The sequence below is a fragment of the Bos taurus genome, chromosome 13, assembly GCF_002263795.3.
Source record: "Bos taurus isolate L1 Dominette 01449 registration number 42190680 breed Hereford chromosome 13, ARS-UCD2.0, whole genome shotgun sequence".
NCBI lineage: Eukaryota > Metazoa > Chordata > Mammalia > Artiodactyla > Bovidae > Bos > Bos taurus.
This window is the reverse complement of record NC_037340.1, coordinates 32,099,024-32,124,227: the sequence shown is the minus strand read 5'-3', so window position 1 is coordinate 32,124,227 and position 25,204 is coordinate 32,099,024. Positions and strand designations below refer to the sequence as shown.

At 39.4% G+C, this 25,204-nt stretch overlaps 1 protein-coding gene across 2 annotated transcripts in view; it reads right to left on the bottom strand.

Moving 5' to 3' along the window:
* The window catches only part of STAM (signal transducing adaptor molecule), a 63,330-nt gene extending 38,447 nt beyond the window's left edge, over nt 1-24,883 (bottom strand). The window contains exons 1-2 of one of the 2 annotated variants that reach the window (NM_001076842.1): nt 24,680-24,860; nt 8,841-8,925 (exon numbers count right to left, since the gene is read on the bottom strand). In NM_001076842.1, the coding sequence (NP_001070310.1) occupies nt 8,841-8,925; nt 24,680-24,719 (125 nt within the window). In that variant the 5' untranslated portion in view covers nt 24,720-24,860. Of the gene's footprint in view, nt 1-8,840; nt 8,926-24,679 lie in introns of both variants that reach the window. The other variant, XM_010811112.4, reaches the window with a different exon arrangement.
* Nucleotides 24,884-25,204: the final 321 nt, after the last annotated feature.

Below are 25,204 nucleotides of genomic sequence, written 5' to 3'. Positions count from 1 at the left end.
TAAAATACAAAAGGAAAATCATTGTCTGGGGCAAGTAAAGATGGAAATATCAGATCTTATCAGGCCCACATCCCACTACCTGGTCAAGGTCCTGGCACCTACAGCTGTTGCCAATTTCTCCTGAATCGTCAACATCACTTTCCCCTTACAAATGGTGTACCTCTTCAGGGTACACCATTGTTATAATACAGGCTATTTTGAAAAAAGAAATTTCCCATCAAACCACCAGTTAAAGGCTTCACTTAAATAGCACCAAAAAGGACAAAATGGGCTTCTCTAGTCGGTCAGTGGTAAAGAACCTGCCTGCCAATGCAGGGGACGTAGGTTCAATCCCTGGGTGAGGAGGACCCCCTGAAGGAGAGCATGGCAACCCACTCCAGTATTCTTGCCTGGGAAATCCCATGGACAGAAAAGCTTGGTGGGCTACAGTCCGTGGTGTTGCAAAAGAGTCAGACAAAACCTAGTGACTAAACAACAACAAAAGGATAAAATACCTTATTAAAAAACTTCAACAAAAATGAATGAGATTTGTTAACAGGAAAACTTAAAAACACTATTAAAGGATATAAACAGAAAGATATGCTACATTCTCAGATAGGAAATTTTTAATATCAAAAAACTATTCATTTAAAACTAAGCCCATTAAAAAAAAATAGTTCTGTTCATAAACTAGCCAGGCCAATCCAAAAGTTTATGTGAGGACAGTAGAGAGGGACAAGAATATTAAGAAACTGTAAAAAAAAAAAAAAGAAAAAGGAGAAAACCAGCCCTGCCAGTATTAAAATGTATTATAAGGTTTTAATAATTAAAACCACATGGTAGCAGCACATGAATAGATACATACCAATGGGACAAAAGAGAATTAAAAAAAAATCCAAATACATAAAGCAATGTAATATATAAAAGTAGTATTTCAAATTAGAAAGGACAAAGATCATTCAATAAATGGTGCTGAAATTTTGAGGTAGCCAAAGAGAAAAGAATAAATTCAGAGCCATACCTCAAACTACATAATAAATTCCAAATAGATCAAAGACTTATATGTAAAAAATGAAATCACAACTACGAGAGACTTTGGAAGACAGTTTGCCAGTTTCTTACAAAAGCTATGTACAGTCCTATCATATAATCCAACAACCATGCTCTTTGGTATTTACCCAGTTTTTAAAAATCTATGTTCATACATACAAACAAAAAAACTGCACATGCTTTTACAGCAGCTGTATTCACAATCACCAAAAACTGGAAGCAATCAAGATATCCTTCAATAGGTGAATGTATAAACAAACTACAATACATTCACATGAGGAAATACTATTCAGAAATAAAAAGAAACGAGCCAGCAAGCCATGAAAAAAACATAGATGATGCTTAAATGCATTTTGCTAAGTAAAGAAGCCAGTCTGAAAAGGCTATACACACTATATCCTCCTAATTGTACATTTTGGAAAAGGGGAAATTACAAAAATAGTTTAAAAAAAAAAAAAAAGGTGGTTGCCAGAGGTTCAGAGAGAAAGGAGAGGGATGAACAGGGGGAACGCAGGACATTTTAAGGTTGGTGAAGCTACTCTGTGTGATTCTGTAACAATGGATGCATGTCTTTATGGACTTGTCAAAACCCATAAAACTGTACAGTATAGAGTGAGCCTTAATATAAACCACAGACATTGGTTAATCCATGGACAGAGGAGCCTGGAGGGCTACCGTCTATGGGGTTGAAAGAGTTAGACGAGACTTAGCGACTAAACCACCATCACTGCCACCACCACACTGATTCATTTCTTATAATATATACCACACTAACGCAAGACGTTAATAATAGGGGAAACTATATATAAGGGGCAGAGAAGGCAATGGCACCCCACTCCAGTATTCTTGCCTGGAAAATCCCATAGATGGAGGAGCCTGGTAGGCTGCAGTCCATGGGGTCGCTAAGAGTCGGACATGACTGAGCGACTTCGCTTTCACTTTTCACTTTCATGCGTTGGAGAAGGAAATGGCAACCCACTCGTGTTCTTGCCTGGAGAATCCCAGGGACGGAGGAGCCTGGTGGCTGCCGTCTATGGGGTCACACAGAGTCGGACACGACTCAAGTGACTTAGCATAGCATAGCATAGCATTAGCATATATAAGGGGGGGGGGTTATGGAATTCTTTGTACTATTGGCTCAATTTTTTTGTAAATCTAAAATGCTATTTTAAAAAACAAAGTACATTAATCATAAAACAAAAACTGAAACTGTAAAGAAAACATGAGATAGTTCTACTAAAACCTTAAAGAAGGAAAGTCTGTAACTCAAAATTCTAAAAACCAGAAAACTGGTTAAATTCAGCTATATAAAAATCAAAAACTTCTAAATGGGAAAACAAAGTCAAATTAACAATGGAAAAAATATACACATAATTCATATAACAGATGAGGTATGTATAAAGTCCCTAACACAGATAATAAACAGTCAATAAATGAAAGACTTCAAGACCTAAGGCCAGTCAACTGAGGGTATGACTGTCACAAAACAAAACATTGGAAGACATCTGTTTTTTGACCTGAAGCTGCCCTTCTAATCTGAAGACACCTAGGTCAGAGATTACTTTTCCCTTAAAAAACAAACAAACAAACAAAAATCAAGACATATTCTATCAACCTCCAGTTAAAGCCCAAAGATAGTCAAAGTCCAGGTCCTGGACAACATAAAGCCAATGAAAAATATTTTTAAAAAACTCTTTCCCAAAGGCTTATATTCATATTTTTCACGAAATATCAACGCCTATCATTTTCTTCTTCTAATTGTATGTGAATAAATAAAAGACTATCTAAATAGATCCCTTAGCCAAGTACAGAGAAAAGTTTATCATGTTTTCCACTCTCAGTCAACTGTATTTTGGTCTAAGCAAAGATGGTTAAGATTTAAATAATAGCACAAATTAATCTGGATGTCAATTACAAAATATTAATTTTTTATTGTGGATAATCAATACTTACTCTCACATTTATTTTTTTACATATGAAATTAAAAACAAATCAATAAAAACTAACAGACAAAAGCTATGTGAAGACACATTAAAGAAAACTGCTACTATTATTCTGAAAGTTCTCTTGATTTTGAACAGAGACTTTTCAGTCTATCATATGACCTCACTGGCTAAGCATTTTTCAGTACTTACTCAGACACTGGAACTGCACACTAAACATCATGTGAATATCTTACAAAGTCAGAAAAAAAAATTTCAGTTTTAAGTCCAGCATATTCAAACACTTTAGGGTGACAGGATATTAAGGAATTAAGTAATTAAAAATGTTTATTGCCTATCAATATGGGAAAATTATTTTTGTATTTGTATAAAGGAACAATAGAAAGATACAAAGGAAACAGAAATGGTTACCTACAGAGGATGGGGGAGAGAAACAGGGACAGGAGTTATTTTCTCAATATTTACCTTTTTTAAGTTATTTTAATGTTTCAGCCATGTGAGTAACTATTTTTGAAACAAAAAAGTACATATTTCATATAAGCATAAATATTTCTATAAATCAACAAACAAATACACAGATATGTGTGGTTCAAAGAGGAAGAATTAAGGAGCGTTTTCTGAAAGACTGCTGGAACCATGTTCCTGGGTCACAGTTCTCTGAGTAAATGAAATTTCACAATAATTGGCTCTTCATTTCCCCTTAGAACTTGAGAATATTTTTCCAAATGACCACAATTCCAAAACAGTGTACAAGAAAGAATTTTTTTTCTTTTAAAAAGGGCCGAAGGATTTTAAAATATTATTTTCTTAGGGGATAAACACTTTACTATAAGTTATTTTATTTATGTACTAAATAATTCTATAATATATTGCTGGTAACAAATCATTTTGATTAAAATAAACAAATCTTACAAAACAGAAGTGCTTTTCTTAAAGTTCCCTCCCCCTTCCCTAAATCCAACCTCTTAAATAGATCTGTACATTTTATGAAATCACAGATTAACTCCGTATGACAATGTTTTAAAAAAAAAAAACCTAGACTGTTGCCTAGTACACGAATAACCTTATGAACTTCATACTTCAACCTGCCCTGTCTACACCAGTCTCAGGAAAACGCACACCCACTTTCCCTTTCACACCAGTGACACGTTTCAACCTTTTCTAAAGCACACCAAGTACTCAGAATGCTTCACCAACAATCTACAATACGTATGTTCAATATTCGTATGCTACCATCACCAACCTATACTAAACATATCTAGGTTCCTAGACAATATAAACCCTATCTCCATGAGTTTTCCATATACCTAATTATAAAATGATTAAAAACAATTAAAACAAAACTGTAAATGGTTACTAGGTTCAAGGCAAGAGGGGAATGGTAAGTTGTTTGACAAGCAGAGTTCACCTGAGATGATGAAAAGTTCTGGAGATGGACAGCGGAGATGATCTCATAATAATGTGAATGTACTGAATGCCACAAACTTAGATCAAAGAAAATGTTTTCATGTATAATAATACATTTGTCTTTATAATAATGCAGCCATAAAATATTTTTATTGCTTTTTATGGAGAAAGGGACCTAGGTAGACAAAAGTGCTGAGGGCCCATGAAAATCAAAATGTGGCCCTAATGCTTATTTCCTACTATGAAGTCAAGGCACAGCAAGAAGGTGAAAATATAACCAGATATGTATGTAAAACATTATTTGAAAGAGGAATCACACACATAAACAAACTTTGTGGGTTTGCATTTTTTGAACCCTAGTGAGATTACAATGGTATCTCAACTATTATATAGTCTTTTTCAAACAATTCTTTATTAAAAAGAGCTAGAAAGAGATATCACATTTATATAAACATATAACTGCATGAAAATTAATGTAATGAGACTTTAAAGGAACCAGAGAGCAAGAACTTACTATTAAGGAAGAAAAAATAAGTGAAAAGGGAAAAGAAAGAAAGAGAAAAGGAAAAAAATATTAATAAAAAACAAAAAGAACCACCCCTCTATTTAAATTAGCAAAGCTGAGAACATTTCCCGAGTAAATTCACAGATTTGGCATAATGTCAATTAAAATCTCCAAAGGGTAACAAAATATTAAAGAAAAATACTGAGAGAGAGAATGCCCTCTAAAGTAAATACGAAAAAAGTTTAAAATGAGCGTGTATCTAAACCTACTGATACTAGATAACAACAAAATACAAATAAAACACAACTGTTTAAAGCAACAAATTAGTACATTTTAAATACATATCTAGGTTCTTAGACAACATAAACCTGACCTGAGGACAACACGGATGGAACCTTGAGGGCACTGCACTAACTGAAATAAGACAGAAAGACAAACACTGTCCGATCTCACTGGTATGTGAAATCTAATATGATCAAACTCACAGAAACAACAGAGTGGTGGTTGCAGGAGGGTGGAGGGGTGGGCAAGGGGTGGCAAAATGAGTAAAATGGGCCAAAAAGTGCAAACTTTCAGTTACAAGATAAGTAAGTTCTGAGGGTGTAATGCAGAGCACAGAGAGTATGGTTACAATACTTGGTTGTATGTTTGAAAGTTGCTGAGAGAGTACATCTTTTCACAGTTCTCATCACAAGAAAAAAACAGGAAATAAAATTAACAAATTAGAGTTTCTAATAATAATGTTAGCTGCAGAAAAACAAATTGATCTCTTTAAATCCTCACAACGTATCATATGGGATTTTTAGATGGGTTCAAATTTATTTTTTAACTAGAAAAATATGGAACATTTCTAGTCATGAAAGGGAGTTTGTCTTTTTATTTCAAGCCACTAACCACATTATTATAAAAAGCATCTCCAAAATGAAGAACACCAAACTAAAGATAAAATGAAAACTGATGGGGTGAAGAGAGGAGGGGACTTTCCAACTGCACTGCTAGATAAAAGCTTTATCTCCAAAACACACAGGGATGGAGCTAGGTGGATACCTCATCCTCAACAAACTGTCAGACAATATCACTTTAATCAAAAAGAAGCAGAGGTGCACCCACTTACCCATGCTCCAGATACTATTAAAAACACTTTGCATGTAGTAACTAATCTCACACTCACCATAAACCCTCTATGAAGAAGATACTGTTTTTATTCTCAAGTAGCAAACTAAAGTTACTATATCCACCGGTGACATAGCTAAGCAGTAAGAGCAGGGTCCCAGCCCAGGCATCTCATCCCAGAGGCCATGCCCTCAACCACTAGGCTATTTGCTTTCCTCTGCATAACAAGCTACAAATCTACATCTACTGGACATATATAAATTACTATTACACAAGACAAAATTCAAACAAGAATGGTTTTGATAGCGTGCTTTGAGGATTTAGATTTTCAGTCATTGGGGTAAGGAAAGGCTTTATGGAAGAAATAATATCCACAGTGGGTCTGGAGGATATGAGACACCACTGAGAATGGAGATGAGACTATTCCCCACTGAAGGAACAGAGGAACCAAAAGCAGTACAAAAAGCTGAAAAGCACTGGCAACTCAAATATCTGAGTTGAAAAGAATGTGTTGTTGCTGTTTAGTTACTAAGTCATGACCGACTCTTTTGCAACCCCCTGGACTATATAGCCCATGAGGCTCCTCCATCCATGGGATTTCCCAGACAAGAACACTGGAGAGGGTGATCATTTCCTCCTCCAGGGGGATCTTCCCCATTCAGGGATCGAAACTGCATCTCCCGCATTGGCAGGTGGATTCTTTACCACTGAGCCACCAGGGAAGCCCATTGAAAAGAATAGTGAGTACAAGAGAAGTAAATGAAAAATAAATGATTCAGAGGCCTAAGGAGGTTACTAGGCTTAATTCAGTGGAAGGCAGAGGAGTAACATGGTCAGAGTTGTCACATGGCAACTGGTTATAAAAACTGGACAGAAAAAGACAGAAGGAAGTGACAGAAGGTTAATTCACTAGTCTAAGCATGGTTAAGGATGGCTCAAGTAAAGTGCAGTCAACAGAAGCAGAGAAAAAGGAATAGATAAGGAACATGCAGCAGCTACTTGAACTTCAATTAAATTAAGGAAGCAACCAGGCCGGAAAGTACAAGACTGAGGATACTAAAATACAAAGACAACAAAGAGGATGGATGAGACCACGCTTGGAGCCATGACTTTGGGAGCCTGCCAGGAGGAGCACATTATAGGCTAAAAAGACCTCAAGTGAAGGGGCAGAAAGGCCTTAAAGACAAACTTTCCTGCCTAATCTGACCAAGTTCAGGAACTTAACTAAGGAGACTCTATGACATCAACATCGTGAGCGAGATCATGGATCAAACTGACAGAATTCAGTAAGAAGCCGACTGCAGGGGCGAACCTGAGGTTTTAAGCAGAAATGAGAATAACCTTGTCATTAACAGAGGTGAGGACAAAGGAGGGAATGGAGGTCTAAAGCAAAAAGGGACATGAGTTCAGGGTTCTAGGTGGTGAGATTGAGGCTTATAACATGAGATATTCTGAAATTATGCTGCATCCATGGGAGTAGTACTTGAGTAAACAGAATCAGAGCTAAAAATATAGAAGTCACATAAAGATACTTGGAAGCTATGAGAGAAAAAAGAAAAAGTGCTGGGTAAAAAAAAAAGGATCAGAGAAAGTTTAAGGAACTATGTCTATTTAAAAGGGACTGAAGAAGAGCCTGGGAAGGTACCATCAGAGGGTTAATACTACAACCAGGAGAATCCAGCATGATTTAGCAGCGCTCTCAAACATTCTTCACAGGAAAGTATATAAATAAGACAGTGTTCGTGTGGCACAAAGAGATAAACGTGGCTACTCATAACTGGACGTTATTAGCCCAGGAGTGGAGGAAACCATTACTCTATATACGCCTTGCAAACCACTACTCAGTTAATCCGCTTGCTGCACTGTTTAGAAAGTCCTGTATTACCAAAAAGTCTGTAGGCCAAAAAGTTTACAATTCTATTTCCCTAAACTGTCTCTTTCCGTAGTCAATGATTAGTTGAGTCGAATGTGAAGATGTGACAAAGAAGACAAGAATACAGAAATAACCAAAAAATTTGGTATCTGAGAAATCAGTGATGACTTTAAATATCAGTGGGAAAAGGAACAACCTAAATACCCATCAGCAGATGAGTGTGGATAAAGACTGGTGTGTGTATATAATGGAATATCACTCGGCCCCAAAAAAGAATAAAATAATACCACTTGCAGCAACATGGATGGACCTGGAGATTATCATACTAAGCCAAGTAAGCCAGAAAAAGACAAATGCCATATGATACCACTTACATGTGGAATCTAAAATATGAAACAAATGAACCTATATATGAAATAGAATCAGAGACACAGAGAACAGGCTGGTGGTTGCCGAAGCAGAGGGGATGTGAGGGAGGGATGGAGTGGAAGTTTGGGATTAGCAGATGCAAACTATTATACAGAGGATGGCTAAGCAACAAGGTCCTACTGTGCAGCACAGGGAAATATACTCAATATCCTGTGATAAACCACAATGGAAAAGAATATGAAAAATATATATAGGTAAAAGTGAATCACTTGGCTGTAGAGCAGAAATTAACACAACATGTAAGTCAACTATATTTCAATAAAATTTCTTTTAAAAAATCAGTGGGAAATACTAGATTTTAGGAGACAAATATGGACAAGGGTGAATAATTAAAATATCAATACTGTTACTGGTCATGCTGTCCCTACTGTTACAAGGAGAACCTAAACAAGATGATTCCTCAAATCTTGCTAGTGAAAACATTCTTTTTTCAAACCAAATTGTGATTGTAGTAATAAGCTTTACCTTCTAACTCCAGTTTTATTCCCATTAATAAATAGGACGAAAAAATAAAAATCCTTTGAAACCCTGCAACACTTACCCAGTGCGAGACTGACCGACTTTATCACAAATATCCAAAATGAGGCCCCAATCCTCAGCAGTATTCATCTCACTGGTTGCTTTCTCTGTATATTACAAGAAGAAATTGCAGAAACATTATTTCTAAAAAGTCTTTAAGCGGTAAATGACTACATTCAAATTACCAAACTGTAGTATAACCAAGGACCAACAAATCACAAGAGCTATCAACATCTGGTTAATGAAATATTTAAGTCTATCTTTAAAAAGAGGTGGGTACCTTTGTCACCTATCACAATTATTTTCCCCACTTAATTTGTTTGTTACTTGGTATTTAAAAAAAAGGGGGGGCCACTGATTTTTTTTTATAAAAATGTACACACACACAGGTCTATCCCTATCTGCACACAGAAAGACCAAAATAAAGAACTCTTTCATGATCAATAGTTAATAGTTAGCTTCACTAATTATTTACAACTGTGGCTTCCCTGGTGGCTCAGACGGTAAAGCGTCTGTCTACAATGCGGGAGACCCAGGTTGGATCCCTGGGTTGGGAAGATCTCCTGGAAAAGGAAATGGCAATCCACTCCAGTACTATTGCCTGGAAAATCCCATAGACAGAGGATTTGCATAGTTAATTCATAGTTAATTTACATAGTTAATTCTTAGCTTTACTTGCCCTCGAAGGAACATGACAAAGAACATGTCTCTATCAAAATGTTCCAGGGAATTAAATTAACTATCTATTTGTTGAGTTTGGATTCTGAGAAGTAGGGTGGAGGGGGCACTGAACAAAAGAAAACCAAGCTTTAACTGAATATTTTCCCTTAAATCTAAACTTGACAAGTTAAAATAAAAAAAGCCAGAGGTATGGCAGATTAAACCAAATCATTAATTTAGACCCCTTTCTTCATTACAATAAAGGAATTTTAATGAAAACACACAAGGATAAGGAAAACATGAGAAGCAGTAACAGCAACAGTATCTCAAAAGCTACAGAACAACACTGATCCATGGTAAACTACTGAGAAGACCCAAGAAAGGTGAACCATGTATTGTTAGTAAGAAAAAAAGCTTAAGAACTAGTCTGTTGAATCCTCAGGAAATTCAACTATTGCAATTGAGAATGAAGAAAAAGAGCACTTCCAAGTTAGCAAAATGGGTTAATGCTGTTTGAAATGTAGGCAGGCTCTATTTCCTCACTCAAGGGCTCTAGCAATATCACTTCCCTATTCCGAGAAAGTGAGTGATGGTTTACTTTCTGTAGGTAAAGCAAATTTTTTCTAGACAGGGAGACACCAGGTATAGTTGAGACTTAGGCAGCAAAAATAAGGAATTCCCCACCCCCCAGTTTTCCAGTCTGGCATGTAAGCAGCTTGGATGTATTCACTTCATCCTAACAAGTAAAACACTGAACAAAGTGAAAAATCAACGACTCTTCTTAGAGCCCTCAGAAGTGAGGTCACAAGGCAAACTGATGCCCCCAAATTAGACATACAAATAGGCAGATACACAGAACCACAACTTAACAGAGCAGAAGCTCATCAGCACAAACATCACCAGGAACCAGTACCAGGGGAGGAAAATCTACACTGAAATTATCAAACTGCTGGAGACTAAGTGTGCACAAGTCTGAGTTAAAACGCCAGAAAAGAGGCGGCTTAGAAGACTTCCCATACTTTTGTGAGTTTCAATTCCACCGTTCTTTCAGGTTCTCAAGGTGAACATCACAGAAAATTTCCCCTATTTTTCCAGCAGGGGGAGAGAAACTGACCATTCTGAAATACACCAGAGTATTCTCTTCCTAAAAAATCCTACCCTCAAGAGAAATTATTTTATCAGTCTTAACCAACTAGTGTTTTACCAGAGATTAACCCAACTGTGGGAAGAGAAATCCCAAAGCTAGCTTGTTCCAGCCTTCCACGTGGGAGAAGGGGAATATCCAACTCCAGCCCACTGGAGCCATCCCATTCCACCAATGGGATGAGCAGGGGATGGACACTGAGAAGCATGTGAGAATTCAAACCCCAGGGGCAGAGAGGCTCACTGAGCCCAAATCCCAGGACAGTCGGCACCTGATCATCACACCACTAAAGGCGGGTGTCCCTTCGTCTAGTATATCATATCCAGCTGCTGACAAGTCACACTATAAGGCAAAGAGCACAACTGGAAGGGTATCAGAGTAGCATCAGAACCAAACTCAGACATGAGAAGGATGTTGGAATTATCAGACCAGAATTTTTAAAGAATATGACAATATGCTAAGAGCTCTAAATGGAAAAAGGAGGTAATATGCAAGAACAGATGGACAATGTAAGCAGAGAGATGGAAATTCTAAAAACAAAATATTAGAGATCAAACAATAATATAATATAAATGAACATCCTTGGATGGGCTTATCATCAGTCTGGACACAGCTGAAGCAAGAATCTCTGAACCTAAGGACATGTCACTAGGAATTTCCAAAACTGAAACGCAAAGAGGAAAAAGTGATGGAGGGAGGGGGCCGGAGCAGGGGGGTGGGGGCACTGAAACAGATTATCCAAGAGCTGTGGGAAACTATAAAAGCTGTGACAAAGGAATCACTGGAATACCAAAGAAGAAAGAGGAAAAGAAAAAGAAGAAATATTTGAACCAAATATGATTCGGAATCTCCCCCAAATTAATGTCAGACGCCACACCACAGATCCAGGAAGCTCCAGGAACACCAAGTACAATAAATGTCAAATAAAGAAACAAACCCTCTACACGTTGGCATATCAAACAGCAGAAAATCAAAAATAAAGCGGAAAAAAAAGAAGCCAACAGATGTAGAGAATGGATTGGTGGACACAACAGAGGAAGGAGAGGGTGGGACAAGTTGGGAGAGCAGCCTTGTCTTTATACACTACCATCTGTAGAGAGACGGCTAGCGGGAAGCTGCTGCGTGACATAGGGAGCTCCACTCGGCGCTCTGTGAGGGTTAGAGGGCTGAGACTGGGGGGTGGGAGGTGGAAGGGAGGCCAAGAGGGAGGGGGTATATGCATACTTTTAGCTAATTCCCACATGTTGCCATTCAGCAGAAACTAAGAAAACATTGTAAAGCAATTATTCTCCAATTCAAAGATTTTTTTAATTAGAAAAAAAGAAGCCAGCAGAAGAAAACACCTTACCTATTCAGAAGTAAACAGAATGATTATATCTGACATCTCAGAAACCATGCAAACAAGTAGCAAATGGAATGAAATAGTATTGAGAAAATAACCACCAACCAAGGATTATATATCCTGTGGAATTATCCATAAGGAAAAGACAAAGTCTTTCTCAAATAAAGAAACATCAAGGGTATCTGCTGCCACTAGACTGGCCTTACAAGAAATGTTTCAGAAGTTCTTCAGGGAGAATATAGGAGATATGCATACATGAATGTGTGTGTGCGCAGGCATATGTATAAATGAAATGAAGCACAGCAAGGACACCAGGAACAAAAGAGAGAAATTAGGAATGTGAATATTTTGTTACTAGAAGGTGAGCTGTACTATCACTGAAGTGGCACAATGTTATTTGAAAGTGAACTTGGACTAGTTGTAAATGCATATATATATTGTAAACTCTTAGGCAGTTACAGAAAGTAGAAAAATATATATAACTAATATGCTAAAAAAAGAAAATGGAATCATATAAAATATTCAATTAAAACTCCAAAGGCAGGTCGAAGAGTATCAGAAACAGAAATAAAATACAAGGGTTACAACTAGAAAATTGTAACAGGTATGGTAGATGTTTATCCAACAATATCAATAATCACTTTAAATGTTAATGGTCTAAATATAGGCAGAGATTGTCAGAGTGATCAAAAAATAAGATACAATTAAATGTCATTTACAAGCAACCCACTTTAAATATAAAGACACACATATAAAGTAAAAGGATGGAGAAAGAAACAGCATGCTGACACTAATCACAAAGAAGTGGGATTAGTTATATTAATGTCTGATGAAGCCAACTTTGGAACAAGGAAAATCGTCACGGACAAAGGCATTACATAATAAAGAGGTCAATTCTCAGAGAAGACAAAAATCCTTAACATACATGTGCCTAACTAGAGAGTGTCAAAGTAACTGACACAAAAAATCATGTGAACTCCAAAGAGAACTAAGTCACTAAGTCATGTCCAACTCTTTTGTGACCCCTGTGGACTTTAAGCCTGCCAGGCTCCTCTATTCATGAGATTTCCCAGGCAAGAACACTGGAGTGGGTTTCCATTTCCTTCTCCAAGGGATCCTCCTGATCAAGGATCAAATCCACATCTCCTGCATTGGCAAGTGGGGGTCTTTACCACTGAGCCATCAGAGGAGCCCCTTGTTGGTTTACTCTATACCTAAAACGAGGTTACTATAGACTAAGTCTTTCAAGACCTAAAGTTCTTGTCACTATGAAACAGCAACATACCAAGAAAGTCCAGAACACCTGAACTGATACACTATGTCACCATCCGCACCAGTAGAAAAGATCTGTGTCTGGAGTATTTTCTCTTTTGCCTCTTTATTGGAATCCTGAGAAAGTCCACCAGCAAAAAAATGAAGCAAGCAAGATGCAGCTACAAGTAAAAGAATTTCTAGACTCACTAAATTGTTTTAAGTGAGCTTTAACCATGAGGGGATCTGTATTAATTCAAGAAACACCAGAGAGCTAAGAAAATTTTGAGCAAGGAAACAATCTGATCAGAGTTTGACTTTTAGGGGAAAAAACATGAATCTGCTGCCAACATGTAAAAACTAGTTTGGGAGAGGGAAAAGAAGAAACTATAATGAGAAACTTAACATAAATCTGGAGACAAAGTAAATGAGCTACTTTGAAAGCAAATGATGAAATGCTGTTTAATGTGTTCTCACTGGCAGGTGTGCCAAGATGGTAACAGTAAATTGACCTGTTTAAGCTTCCATAACTGTAAATCCCTTAAAAATAACAACTTCTACTTTGGGTAATTCTTTGAACATTCATGTTTTCAGTCTAAACGCTCAATAAATGCTAAACTTGATCATACAACTGCAATATGAATCCATAAGGGTCACAGAAACATAGACCTTTAGTAACATCTATTTCAGTGTTTTTTTTCAAATTTTACTTTTCAATGCAGAAACCCTCTACAAGTTAAATCTAATGCTAGCTACCTGGAGTTAGCACACACTTCACAGGTTGAAGGTACAGGACTTCAAGTCTCCCCTCACTTCAGACACAAGAAACAAGCTCTGGGCTTCCCAGGCCACATGCATTCTGACCAACTGGCTACAGATTCAGGGGTTTCCACTATCCCCTTGGGTTCACTGATTCACTATAACCACTTACAGAATGAAGAAAATCACCTATAATTACAGTTTTATTATAAAATATACAAATGTCAACCAGCCAAAGAAGAGATACGCATTGTGCTGGGCCTGGGAGGAACTCAAAAGCAAAGCTTCTGCACCCTCAGGACTCCTCATCCTCCTGGCATGTCACTGTGGATCACCTACCAGGAAGCTCAATGGAGGCGGGGTGTCCACGGTTTTTATTGGGGTTTCATCAAGAAGGTATTGTTGACTGAATGAGGGGCCGCCTCCTGAAACTCCATCTCCAAGCCTCCTACTCCTTTGTGGAGGTCCAGTTGATACCATGTGACTCAAAGCGCCAGCCATCTAATCACAAGATTAGTCTTTTTGGAGCGATCAGCCCCCATACTGAGTGATTTTACTAGTATAAACCAAAGGACTGTCCCAGGAACCCACCATAAATATGAAAGATGCTCCTACCACTTGGGAAATTCCAAGGATTTAAAGGTTCCCTTCTCTGGGTGATCTAGGTTCCATCTCTGGGTTGGGAAGATCCCCTGGAGAAGGGGAAGGCTACCCACTCCAGTATTCTGACCTAGAGAATTCCATGGACTGTACAGTCCGTGGGGTAGCAAAGAGTCAGACACACTTTCACTTTTCCCTGGTGGCTCAGATAGTAAAGATTCTCTGACTGCAATGCAGGAGACCTGGGTTTGATCCCTGAGTTGGGAAGATCCCTTGGATAAGGAAAATGGCAACCCATTCCAGTATTTTAGCCTGGAAAATCCCATGGACAGAGGAGCCTGGCGGGCTACAGCCCATGGGCTCAAAAAAGAGTCAGACACGACTGAGTGACTAACACTTTCCAGAAAACATGGACAAAGATTAGTCAAATCCTTTATTATTCAACCATTTCTAAGAAAAATTTATCTTAAAAGAAACCCAACGTGTGAAGTAAATCCAAGGGGAACTGCTCTGAGGAGTCCCAGAACCTTGCCCCATTAAACCCCCAAACCATTTGACACCCAAGAAGACTGAGTGAGTCATCCCGAACAAGATCCTCCAGTCTAACATTTACAGTCTGCAGATTCAGCATCCATAGGTCAAAACTGTCAGAAAAAGAAAAATTCCAAACGGTCCCCAAAAGCAAAACTTGAATGTGCTGTGCATGGGTGACTATTTACACAGCACTTACACTGTATTTACAACTATTGACATAGCATTTACGTATTACTGCTGCTGCTGCTGCTGCTGCTGCTGCTAAGTCACTTCAGTCATGACTCTGTGCGACCCCATAGATGGCAGCCCACCAGGCTCCCCCGTCCCTGGGATTCTCCAGGCAAGAACACGTATTACTAGGCATTACAAATAATCTAGAGATGATTTAAAGCGGTGGTCCCCAACTTCTTTGGCACCAGGGACCAAGTTCAGGAAGGCAGGGGTGGGGTGGGGATGGTGTGGGGGTGATTTAAGCACAGTACATTTATTGTGAACTTTATTTCCATTATTAATACCTCAGCTCCATGTCAGATTATCAGGCATTAGATTCCAGAGGCTGGGGACCCCTGACTGAAAGTATATGGGAGTATTCATCTCCTTTGGGATGAACTCAGAGGGACACGTGCTTCTTCTTCACTCTCTTGAATACCTCGAATCTGAATTTTCCTTCCAGAACCCCTGAGGGCCTTTGGTCAGTGTGGTTCAATAAGACTGATTGAACAAGTCTCTCAAAATAACTGGAAAAGGAGGAAACACTGGCAGGAAAAGGAAAGATCTCATGTTTACAGAAAAGCCCTCCAATGCTTTACTTTTATATACATATTTTTTTAAATGTGTTTTTTTAAGATTGCAGGTTTCTTTTTGTAACCAGATACTTATATCAAGCACTAGTAACTGCCAAAAAATATGCTAATTTTCAGAATTGCCTAAACTTTACAATAAAAATATTTCACATTTATTGTAGTTTCTCTATGTTTAATTATTAGTGAGTCAAGTGTAATATACTGTTTATATCAACTACTTGTATTTTTCTTCTGTGACATACATATTCATGGCCTTTGCCCATCTCTCTTTTTGTACATCTACGTAAGTGTCCTAGGGCTTCCCTTGTAGCTCAGCTGGTAAAATATCTGCCTGCCATGCAGGAGACCAGGTTTGATTTCAGGTCATGAAGATCTCCTGGAGAAGGAAATGACAACCCACTACAATATTCTTGCCTGGAGAATCCCATGGATAGAGAAGCCTGCAGGCCACAGTCCATAGGGTCACAGGAGTTGGGCACGACTAAGTGACTAAACCTAAGTGTCTTATTAATTTGTAAGTGTTCAGTATTTGTAAAGAATATTTTTAAAAATTTTCTATGGTAAAAACATCTTTTCCAACTTGTAAAAAAAAGTCTATGAGAGGATATGCATACGTTATATGAACACATTATGCCATTTTATGAGGGACTTTGAACATCTGCAGTTCTGTGTCCATGGGAAGTCCTGCAGATATTGAGGGATGACTGTACTTCATCTTAGAAAAGGAAAGCAGGCTATCACTCTGATCTGGCAGCGCACTTAAATAATTAATTCATCGTTCTTACTGACTGGTAGCCAAGCAGATTTTGTAAAAGCTTAGTGCATTTTTTTAAAGAATACACTTAAATCTTGAAATCTATCAGTTTATTTATTAAATAATACAATATGCTCTGTAACAGCCTATATGAGAAGAGAATCTAAAAATAAGAGTACATATATATATGTATATGCATAACTGATTCACTTTGCTATACACAAACACACCCTGTAAATCAACTATACTCCAATAAAATTTTTTTTCTAATTTTATTTTATTTTTAAACTTTACATAATTGTATTAGTTTTGCCAAATATCAAAATTTTTTAAAAACAGCAAAAAAATATATAATAGTTAAGCTTATTAAAACCTAACTTACTAAAAAGTAAATAGTTGTTAACTAGAAGTGACAAGCTTATGTCTGATCAAATACAAATTGTCTATTATCATAACTAAGGATGATCTGAATTAAGGCATATCCAGGGGTGTCTTGGAGAAGGCAATGGCAACCCACTCCAGTACTCTTGCCTGGAAAATCCCATGGACCGAGGAGCCTGGTGGGCTGCAGTCCATGGGGTCGCTAGGAGTTGGACACAGCTGAGCAACTTCACTTTCACTTTTCACTTTCCTGCATTGGAGAAGGAAATGGCAACCCACTCCAGTGTTCTTGCCTGGAGAATCCCAGGGACGGGGGAGCCTGGTGGGCTGCCGTCTATGGGGTCGCACAGAGTCGGACACGACTGAAGCGACTTAGCAGCAGCAGCAGGGGTGTCTGGTATAGTCATTAGCAGATATTATGCTAAACATTTTCCTATGCATAAATAGGATCAGGATCTAACTCAATCTTAATAGAGATCAGAGATGCCACTCATCTCAGAACACTAAAACTATTCACATTATTTACTGATGCTGCCTCAAGATCAAGAGCAATAGCTCAGTTCTTCTAGGCTGTAAAATAATAAACATTTTTTAAATCAGAAAAATATAAACTATCAGAGCAGTTCAACATGGATTTGTAAACAGCGACGTCAAAACTCTTCATTTTCTAAGACAAAAAACAGGGTTCGTGGGAAAGGGAAAAGTGACAAGCAAATATAACAGACTTGCTTCCAAAGAATTCAAAGCTTCATAATGATCTCATTTTATCCTCAGATTATCCTTACCATTATACTCAAAAACAAGAGACTGAGAATTTGCCTAGCAGTACCCAGAAAAATCACACAATGAGCCTCATCTGAATTTCAGTAGTCTTCTCAATGGATTGAAGAACTTTTTTCTGATAAGCAGCTACTTCTGATTTTCTCAAAATTTATGACTGCTAGAGATTTGGGGAGGTGCTGCCAGGATGACTGTGTACCATGTTCAGGCTATAGGAAAAAGACTCATTCAGTCAGTCTGGAGATATAAGAGTTCATCAAATCAGCCAAGGGAAAACACAAGTCCTAAAGAAGTCATCCTCTTTTGGAGATCATCAGACTCAGTTTTCCAGAATGTTTCACCTAACTTTCCTGTCCATCCTGAGCACTGGAAATCCTATTGGCAGAGCAATCTGAAGCTCTTCTAACCAGACCAGACAGGGAAGCAGGTGTCAAAGGAAAACATGAAAGTGTCTCAGAAAAGAGCCCAAGATAGAAATGAAAACCTAGACGCAACAGAAAGAATAACCTACAGGAGAAGTAAAACAGGAACAGAAGAAACATTGAGTAGAAAATCTCTTAACCCAGTGGACAGCAGACCCTTAACAGATTTGTATTCTGGATTTTCACATTTTCCTCCCCAGTATGTTTTACAATAACTGATTCCACCGCTTAGAATCTTGAGTGTGTGCATGCTAAGTCGCTTCAGTCCTGTCAACTCTTTTCGACCTTATGGACTGTAGCCCACCAGGATCTTCTGTTCATGGGATTCTCCAGGCAAGAATACGGGAATGGGCTGCTATCCCTAGAAGGCTCTAGGGGATCTTCCCAACCTATGGATAGTATCTGCGTCTCTTCTGTCTCCTGCATTGGCAGGTGGGTTCTTTACAACTAGCACCACCTGGAAAGCCCTACAGAGGGTGCTTATATTCCGCTAACAATTACCAACTACTTAGTATGAGTAAAGATTGAGTTAGACAACTTGCACTTGAATTCTGGTTCAGCCATTTACTAGCCCAGGGATCTTTATAAAGTTAATTAAATTTGAAAGACAGAAGCTGAATAGCCCCCTCCAAATTGTTGTCTAACTTGATTATAAGAGGATCTGAAACGTATCCCTTGCGCAGGTACTGGGGTGAGTGCTTTACGTGCATCAGCTCCTCAAAAGAGCCTTTAATGGGGATTAATGAAGAGAAAAGTACGTCAGGTCAGAGAATCCACAAACGAAAAAGCCACGGTATAAAACCAACCAGGAAATATGCCTTGAGGAGAAATGTAGAGGCTGAAGAGACTAGGGTTAGGTCATATATGCTATGCTGAAAAGTACAAATTCCTGTGGAAAGCTGTAGATTCACTCAACTATTTTAATCAGAGGAGCCATAAGATCACATTTACATTTTAGAAATATCACTGTCACCTGGAAAATAACTGGGGACTGACTGGAAGCAGGGATAAGACAGCTGCTGGACCACTCATCAGAGAGCAAGCTAAATGTGCCTGGGTGGAGGCAGTGAGGGAAAAAAGGATGGGAGACATGAATGGAGGGACAGATGAATAAACTTAGAAGCACACAGACTACGGCAGCACCAGAATCCTTGAGGGCAAGTTCAGGGTACCCGGCTCACAGCAGACAGCATGGATTTCTTGTGAGAATCTAGAAAATGACAATTACAGAATTTAAGAATGGCATCCAGGCTCTTGACATATGTGACTATGTAAATTGAAGCACCAGTCATCAGAATAGAGGAAAAGCATACTCAAGAAGAAAAGTTTGAATGTAATTCTGAACATGCTAAATTTGAATATTCAACTCCAGTAAAGAGAATCTTGTGTGTTTTTAAAGTCCACATTCTGCCCACTTACTAAGAGCTGATGCTGTACCTGCAGTTTAAACCCAAAGCCCAAGCAAGGTCCTTCCCTCACACTAAACTGCAGGAGACTGTGATACTGACATTTATGAAAATTAAACTCGTGGTTTGATACTGACTGGGCTAACAAAACATGTCCAAGATTGTCGGGTATGAACTGGACCAAAACAGTGTGACTACAAATGCAAATGCATTATTATAAAAACTAAGACATGATGATTCGGCAGAAGCAGGGTAATGATTTCAAAGATGTCTCTTGGGTTTCAAACCAAGATATCTAGAACATAATAAAATAAACTACATAATTAAGAAAGAACCCATCTGGAAACATAAGCTCAGTTTTCTGACATTGATTTTTTTAGGTGGTAACAGAACACCAAATAGACAGGCAAGGCCAGAGAGGGAGCAAAATATCAACAACTCATTATTTAATAAATACATATTGAGTGCTTCCTATGTACCAGGCATTGGCCCTATGATACTAGGAACAGAACTGAAAATTTCTCATCGTCCAGGAGTTTATATTCTACACAGGAGAGAATCAATCGATCAATCAACGGGAGGTAGCTGAGTACAGTGAAGAAACAAAACGGAACAAGGACGCAGGGTGAAGATGGATATGTTTTACAGAAAGAAATTAGGGGAAGCTACTCTTAGAAACTTATTTGAACAGTCTCGAACAACTGATGAGTATAAAATCTTCAAATACTTGGGGGAAGAATGTCCTACACAAAGGAAACAGCACAACGTAGATACCACAGCAGGAATGAGCTTGGTGTACAGAGAACCAAGAAGCTTAGAATGAAAGTGTCTGGAGATCATAATATCAGAACACAGGAAGGACCAGACTGTGAGCCACACTGGGAACTTGCATTTCCCAATAAGTGGCATGGGAAGGTCCTGGAAGATTCTGAGCAGGTAAATGACAGTATCTCAGACTTTTAAAAGAACATGGATCTTTGTAAATGAAAACTGATTGAAAACGGCAAGAACGGAAGCAAAGAAGCCGATAGCTCCTGCCACAGTCTATCAAAGAGAGAAGGATGACTGGAGTAAGATAACAGTCATGAGCGAAGGAGAAGTGATGAGATTCTAGATATATTTTTAAAGGAGAGCCAGAAGAACTGGCTTAGAGTATAGATGTGGAGGGTGAAGGAAAAGGAGAATCAATGATGACTCCTAGACATCAGAGCGGAGAAGGCAATGGCACCCCACTCCAGTTCTCTTGCCTGGAAACTCCCATGGACGGAGGAGCCTGGTAGGCTGCAGTCCATGGAGTCGCCAAGAGTTGGAGACGACTAAGCGTCTTCACTTTCACTTTGCACTTTCACGCACTGGAGAAGGGAATGGCAACCCACTCCAGCGTTCTTGCCTAGAGAATCCCAGAGACAGGGGAGCCTGGTGTGCTGCCATCTATGGGGTTGCACAGAGTCGGACACGACTGAAGCGACTTAGCAGCAGCAGCAGACATTAGAAATGAGTGACAGTAAATATCAGCAATGCCATCTATTGAAACAGGCAAGGATGAAGGACTGAGCAGGTTTGGGGAAGAAACCAAACACTGTTATTATCTCTATTTCCCATACTAACAATAAGGAAACCACAGCACAGTATATTTCAGCAACTAAGCAAAGTTACATGGCTGGTCAGCAGCTAACCTGGGAATTGAGTTTAGACAGTGCAGCTTCAGAGTCTGAATTCTTAACACTAAGCTAAGTCGCCTTGTAAGACTCCAAAGGGGAAAAAAAATATATCAAAAAATAAGTTCTAAGACCGAACATTTGGAAGTCACAAAAAAAAGAGAGAGAGAGAAAGAGAGGGAAGCCAAAAAGACTTAAAAAGAACTAAGCAGAAAGTTAGAAAAAGTTTGGTGTCCTAGAAACCAAGAGAATGAAGTACATCAAAAACAGGAATGCTAAGAGATCAACAAAGAAATGGACTAGGAATTGACCAATGGATTTGGCAAAATGGGATTCACCAGGGACTTTGAAATAAAAGCTTGATGGAATGAGTTATCTTTATAATTCAAGAGTTCAACTGAGCAAGAAATAAAACATCTGAAATGAGATTCATGTGTTCAATAAATGTTTACTGAATGTTTATTAGTGCCAGACAGTGGTCTACATGTTGGGGATATAGTGGTGAACAAACCAAACAAAAAGCCCTGTCCTCAGGCAGCATATGTTCTAATAACATATTGAGGCATTTCTTCAAAGGAAAAGTTATCTTCAGTATTTTACTTCTTTATGTAAAATGTTTCGTGGTAAAAATCAGTAAATTTCTGCTTTATGGTTTCAGTTTACCAGTTTATTGATGAATAAAGCTAATGGCAATTAATTTTTAAGTGGTAAAAGTATATGCTAATGTTAAGTGATAAATACATCAAGTGAGTTAGTGAGAGTGTATCACTGACATGCTCACTGATGGATAAAGTGAGAAGAAATAGTTAAATGTATTATACATACTATATTCTGCATGCTATCCTAGTAATAAAATTTTAAATGGGAGTCTACTGGACTCTGTCCAAGGATGATTTACTGGGAGTTTCTGGCAAGTCTTCTTAGACAACTTTTCATGATATTTTGATACATGGATCATGGGGAAAGAATTGATCCAAACACTAAAACCTAGCTTTTAAAAGGTAAAATTTTCTGGGACTTCCCTGGTGGTCCAGTGGTTAGAATTCTGCTTCCACTGCCAAAGGCACAGGTTTGACAGGGAACTAAGACTCTGCCAGTCACCAGCCAGAGCAGCCAAAAACAAACAAGGAAAAAGTAAGCTTTTCTGGAGCAAAACAATGCTCCTATACTCAAGAAGCTTACCATAACTGATACAGTCTCAATTCAACAAACTTTTATAATGCATCTCCTCCGTAGCGACAAGTAAGAGTTAAGGAGCAACGCAACATATGACTACCTTTAATATGAAATAATTTAGTAAAGACAAAAAGTATTGCAGGAGGTCTGAAAAGGGTGGCAACAACAGTGGGATAGAACAATGTTTCTCAACTGGAAACTATTTTGTGCCCTCGGGGGACATTTAGCTGTGTCTGGAGATGTTTTAAATCATAGCTGTGGGTTGGGTGGGGAGAGGTGCCACTGGCATCAAGCCGGGAGAGGTCAGGGATGCTCCTAAACACCCTACATTGCAGAGGATAGATACCCACGACAAAGACATTCACCTGGTCCAAACCGTTCGTAGTGTCACCTATGGAAACCCTAGGTTAGAGTAATCAGGATATGATTCAGGTATGAGCTGGATGCTGAGTTGGCCTTTAATCATGAGGACGTGCAGAAAGGTAGAAGAAACAATACGAGCAAAAGTGTAAAAGCAAGAAGGAGCCTGTGTCTGAATTGGGTGGTGCAGGTACTGGGAAAGGATTTGACATTAAGAATCCAATGGAAATGCGGGTTCAAAGGGCAATGGGATATAAAGATGATTGGGTAGGTGGAAGCTCGGTTACATACAACCATTAAAACTAGATCAAGGTGATGGAAACAGAAGGAGCAGGTATTAAGAAACTGCTTTATTTTAACCATTTGCCCTGGAAATTAATGTAGTAAGTTATAAAACTGCTTGAGAGCAGCAATCACGTCTCTTATTCATCACTATCTCTATTGTCACTGAGAAGTGTCCTATAAACAGTGTGTGCTAAGTACTTATTAAGTTAAATGTTACTTCCCAATTATTTATTTATTAAATACTCCTGGTGACCTCTAAAGCTCCATCAACTGCTAACATGCAGGACATTCATTTAAAATGTCCCAAAAAAGTTATCTTTGAGTTGATGCCTACTATCTAAAGGCACTGCAGGAGATCCTCTATACATGTTATCTCATTGAACCACAAACAGGATGTATTTTCCTTTTCTTTAAAGATGAGGACACCAGGACTCAAAGAACTTAAGTAACCTGCCCATGATTTCCCTCTGAGCTAGGCAGTGGCGGGGACAGGAGTGAAACCTTTTCTAATCTTAACCCAAACCCTCAAGCTTCAGTGGCAGGCTGTAAGCTGGGAATTAAAAAGCAAATTCAAACCTTTCATAATTAAACTATGCAAATATAGAAATAGCAATTCCATAAGGTCGCCCTTATTTTTCTTGACTGTAACAGTTAGACATGGTATTTAACCTGCTTTCCTGTGCGCCAAGGTAGTTACTAAGTGGATTCAAATCACCCCAAAATTCTCTCAGGGAAAACTCAAACTCCTGTCATTATTACCCTCAGACCAGGAAAACACACACACACACACACACACACACACAGCTAACCTGTTGAATTGATATAGTCAGTACTTAAAACCTGTGATTCACGAAACAAACAAACAAAAAAAAGAGTATTTCAAATTCAGAACAAATTAGCATTTTCAGATCCCAGGTCCTCTTCTACACTTAAAGTACTGAGACCTACGCTAGGAAAGCAGCCCAGTGACTCAGGTCCTCAAGCGTGTTTATATTGTTGTCAAGTATTCCATCTTCATTTCTCTCCCAGTATCTTTAAGAGTCTACCCTTAACCAAAGCTCTCTCCTTCCTCTCCCTCGTACAGTTATAAAACAGATTTTAAAGTCGTCTAAGGAAGCTAACCTAAAACATTATCCCAGTTCCCAACGTTTGACATGTGCCCGCGAAACCCTTCATCACACAGCTTATCATCCTACGCCAGCTGGGACTCCCTAGCTCTGGATTCTGTCCTCCCAGGAGCAATGTCCCAGCACCAAATGCCACACCAGCTGTTCCTCCGCGGCCTTCGACACCCACTTTTCCAGCAGTTCTTTAGGAACCCACAGCCCAGCTCCAGGCCTATTTCCCAGGCTCTCTCAGTTCCCCCCCTCCTTTTTTTTTCAAGAAGATGCGACAAGCCCCCAACCTCCTCCAAACCCTTACAGAAAGAGCCTCAGGAAAGAGGCAGGATTCCGCCCGGCCCGGGGGTCCACACCGTCCTCCGGGAGCGGGCCAAGCGGGCTCGCGGTCCGCCGAGGGGTGGACAGGGGGCTGCAGAAGCACCTACCGACATCCTGATCGAAGGGATTGGTGGCAAACAGAGGCATCTCCACTTCGTGCAGAGGTGTCCGCAGGGACTCCTCCTCGACACCACGGGAGTCAGGGTGCGACCTAGGAAGGAAGTCTCCTCGGGCAAAAAGAGCGGCCGAGACGGACTCTCCGCGGCCCGCGACAACCCCAGCTCTCCCCGACCCGCAGCAACCGCGGCAGCGGCGGCGGCGGCGGCGGCAAGAGCGGAGGAGCCTTGAAGGCCCCGGGCGCGGAGCCTGTCGGGAATCTGGGTGCCCTGGGATTCGCCTGTCCAGAACCTGCCCCGAACTTGCCCCGCAGAAACCGGCCCAACCCCAGAGCCCCCTCCGCCCGGACCCCCTTTGACTGGCCCCAGGGAACAGTGGCAGGGATGCCTGTCTTTCCTGACTTGGCCTTGGTCCTGAGCCTCCGGAGGACGGGGTCCTCCAGGCGTGCCAAAGACGACTAACGAGCTCAAGCGTGAATCAGAGGTTGAGCAGAAAGAAAAGGGGTCGCGTCTGGG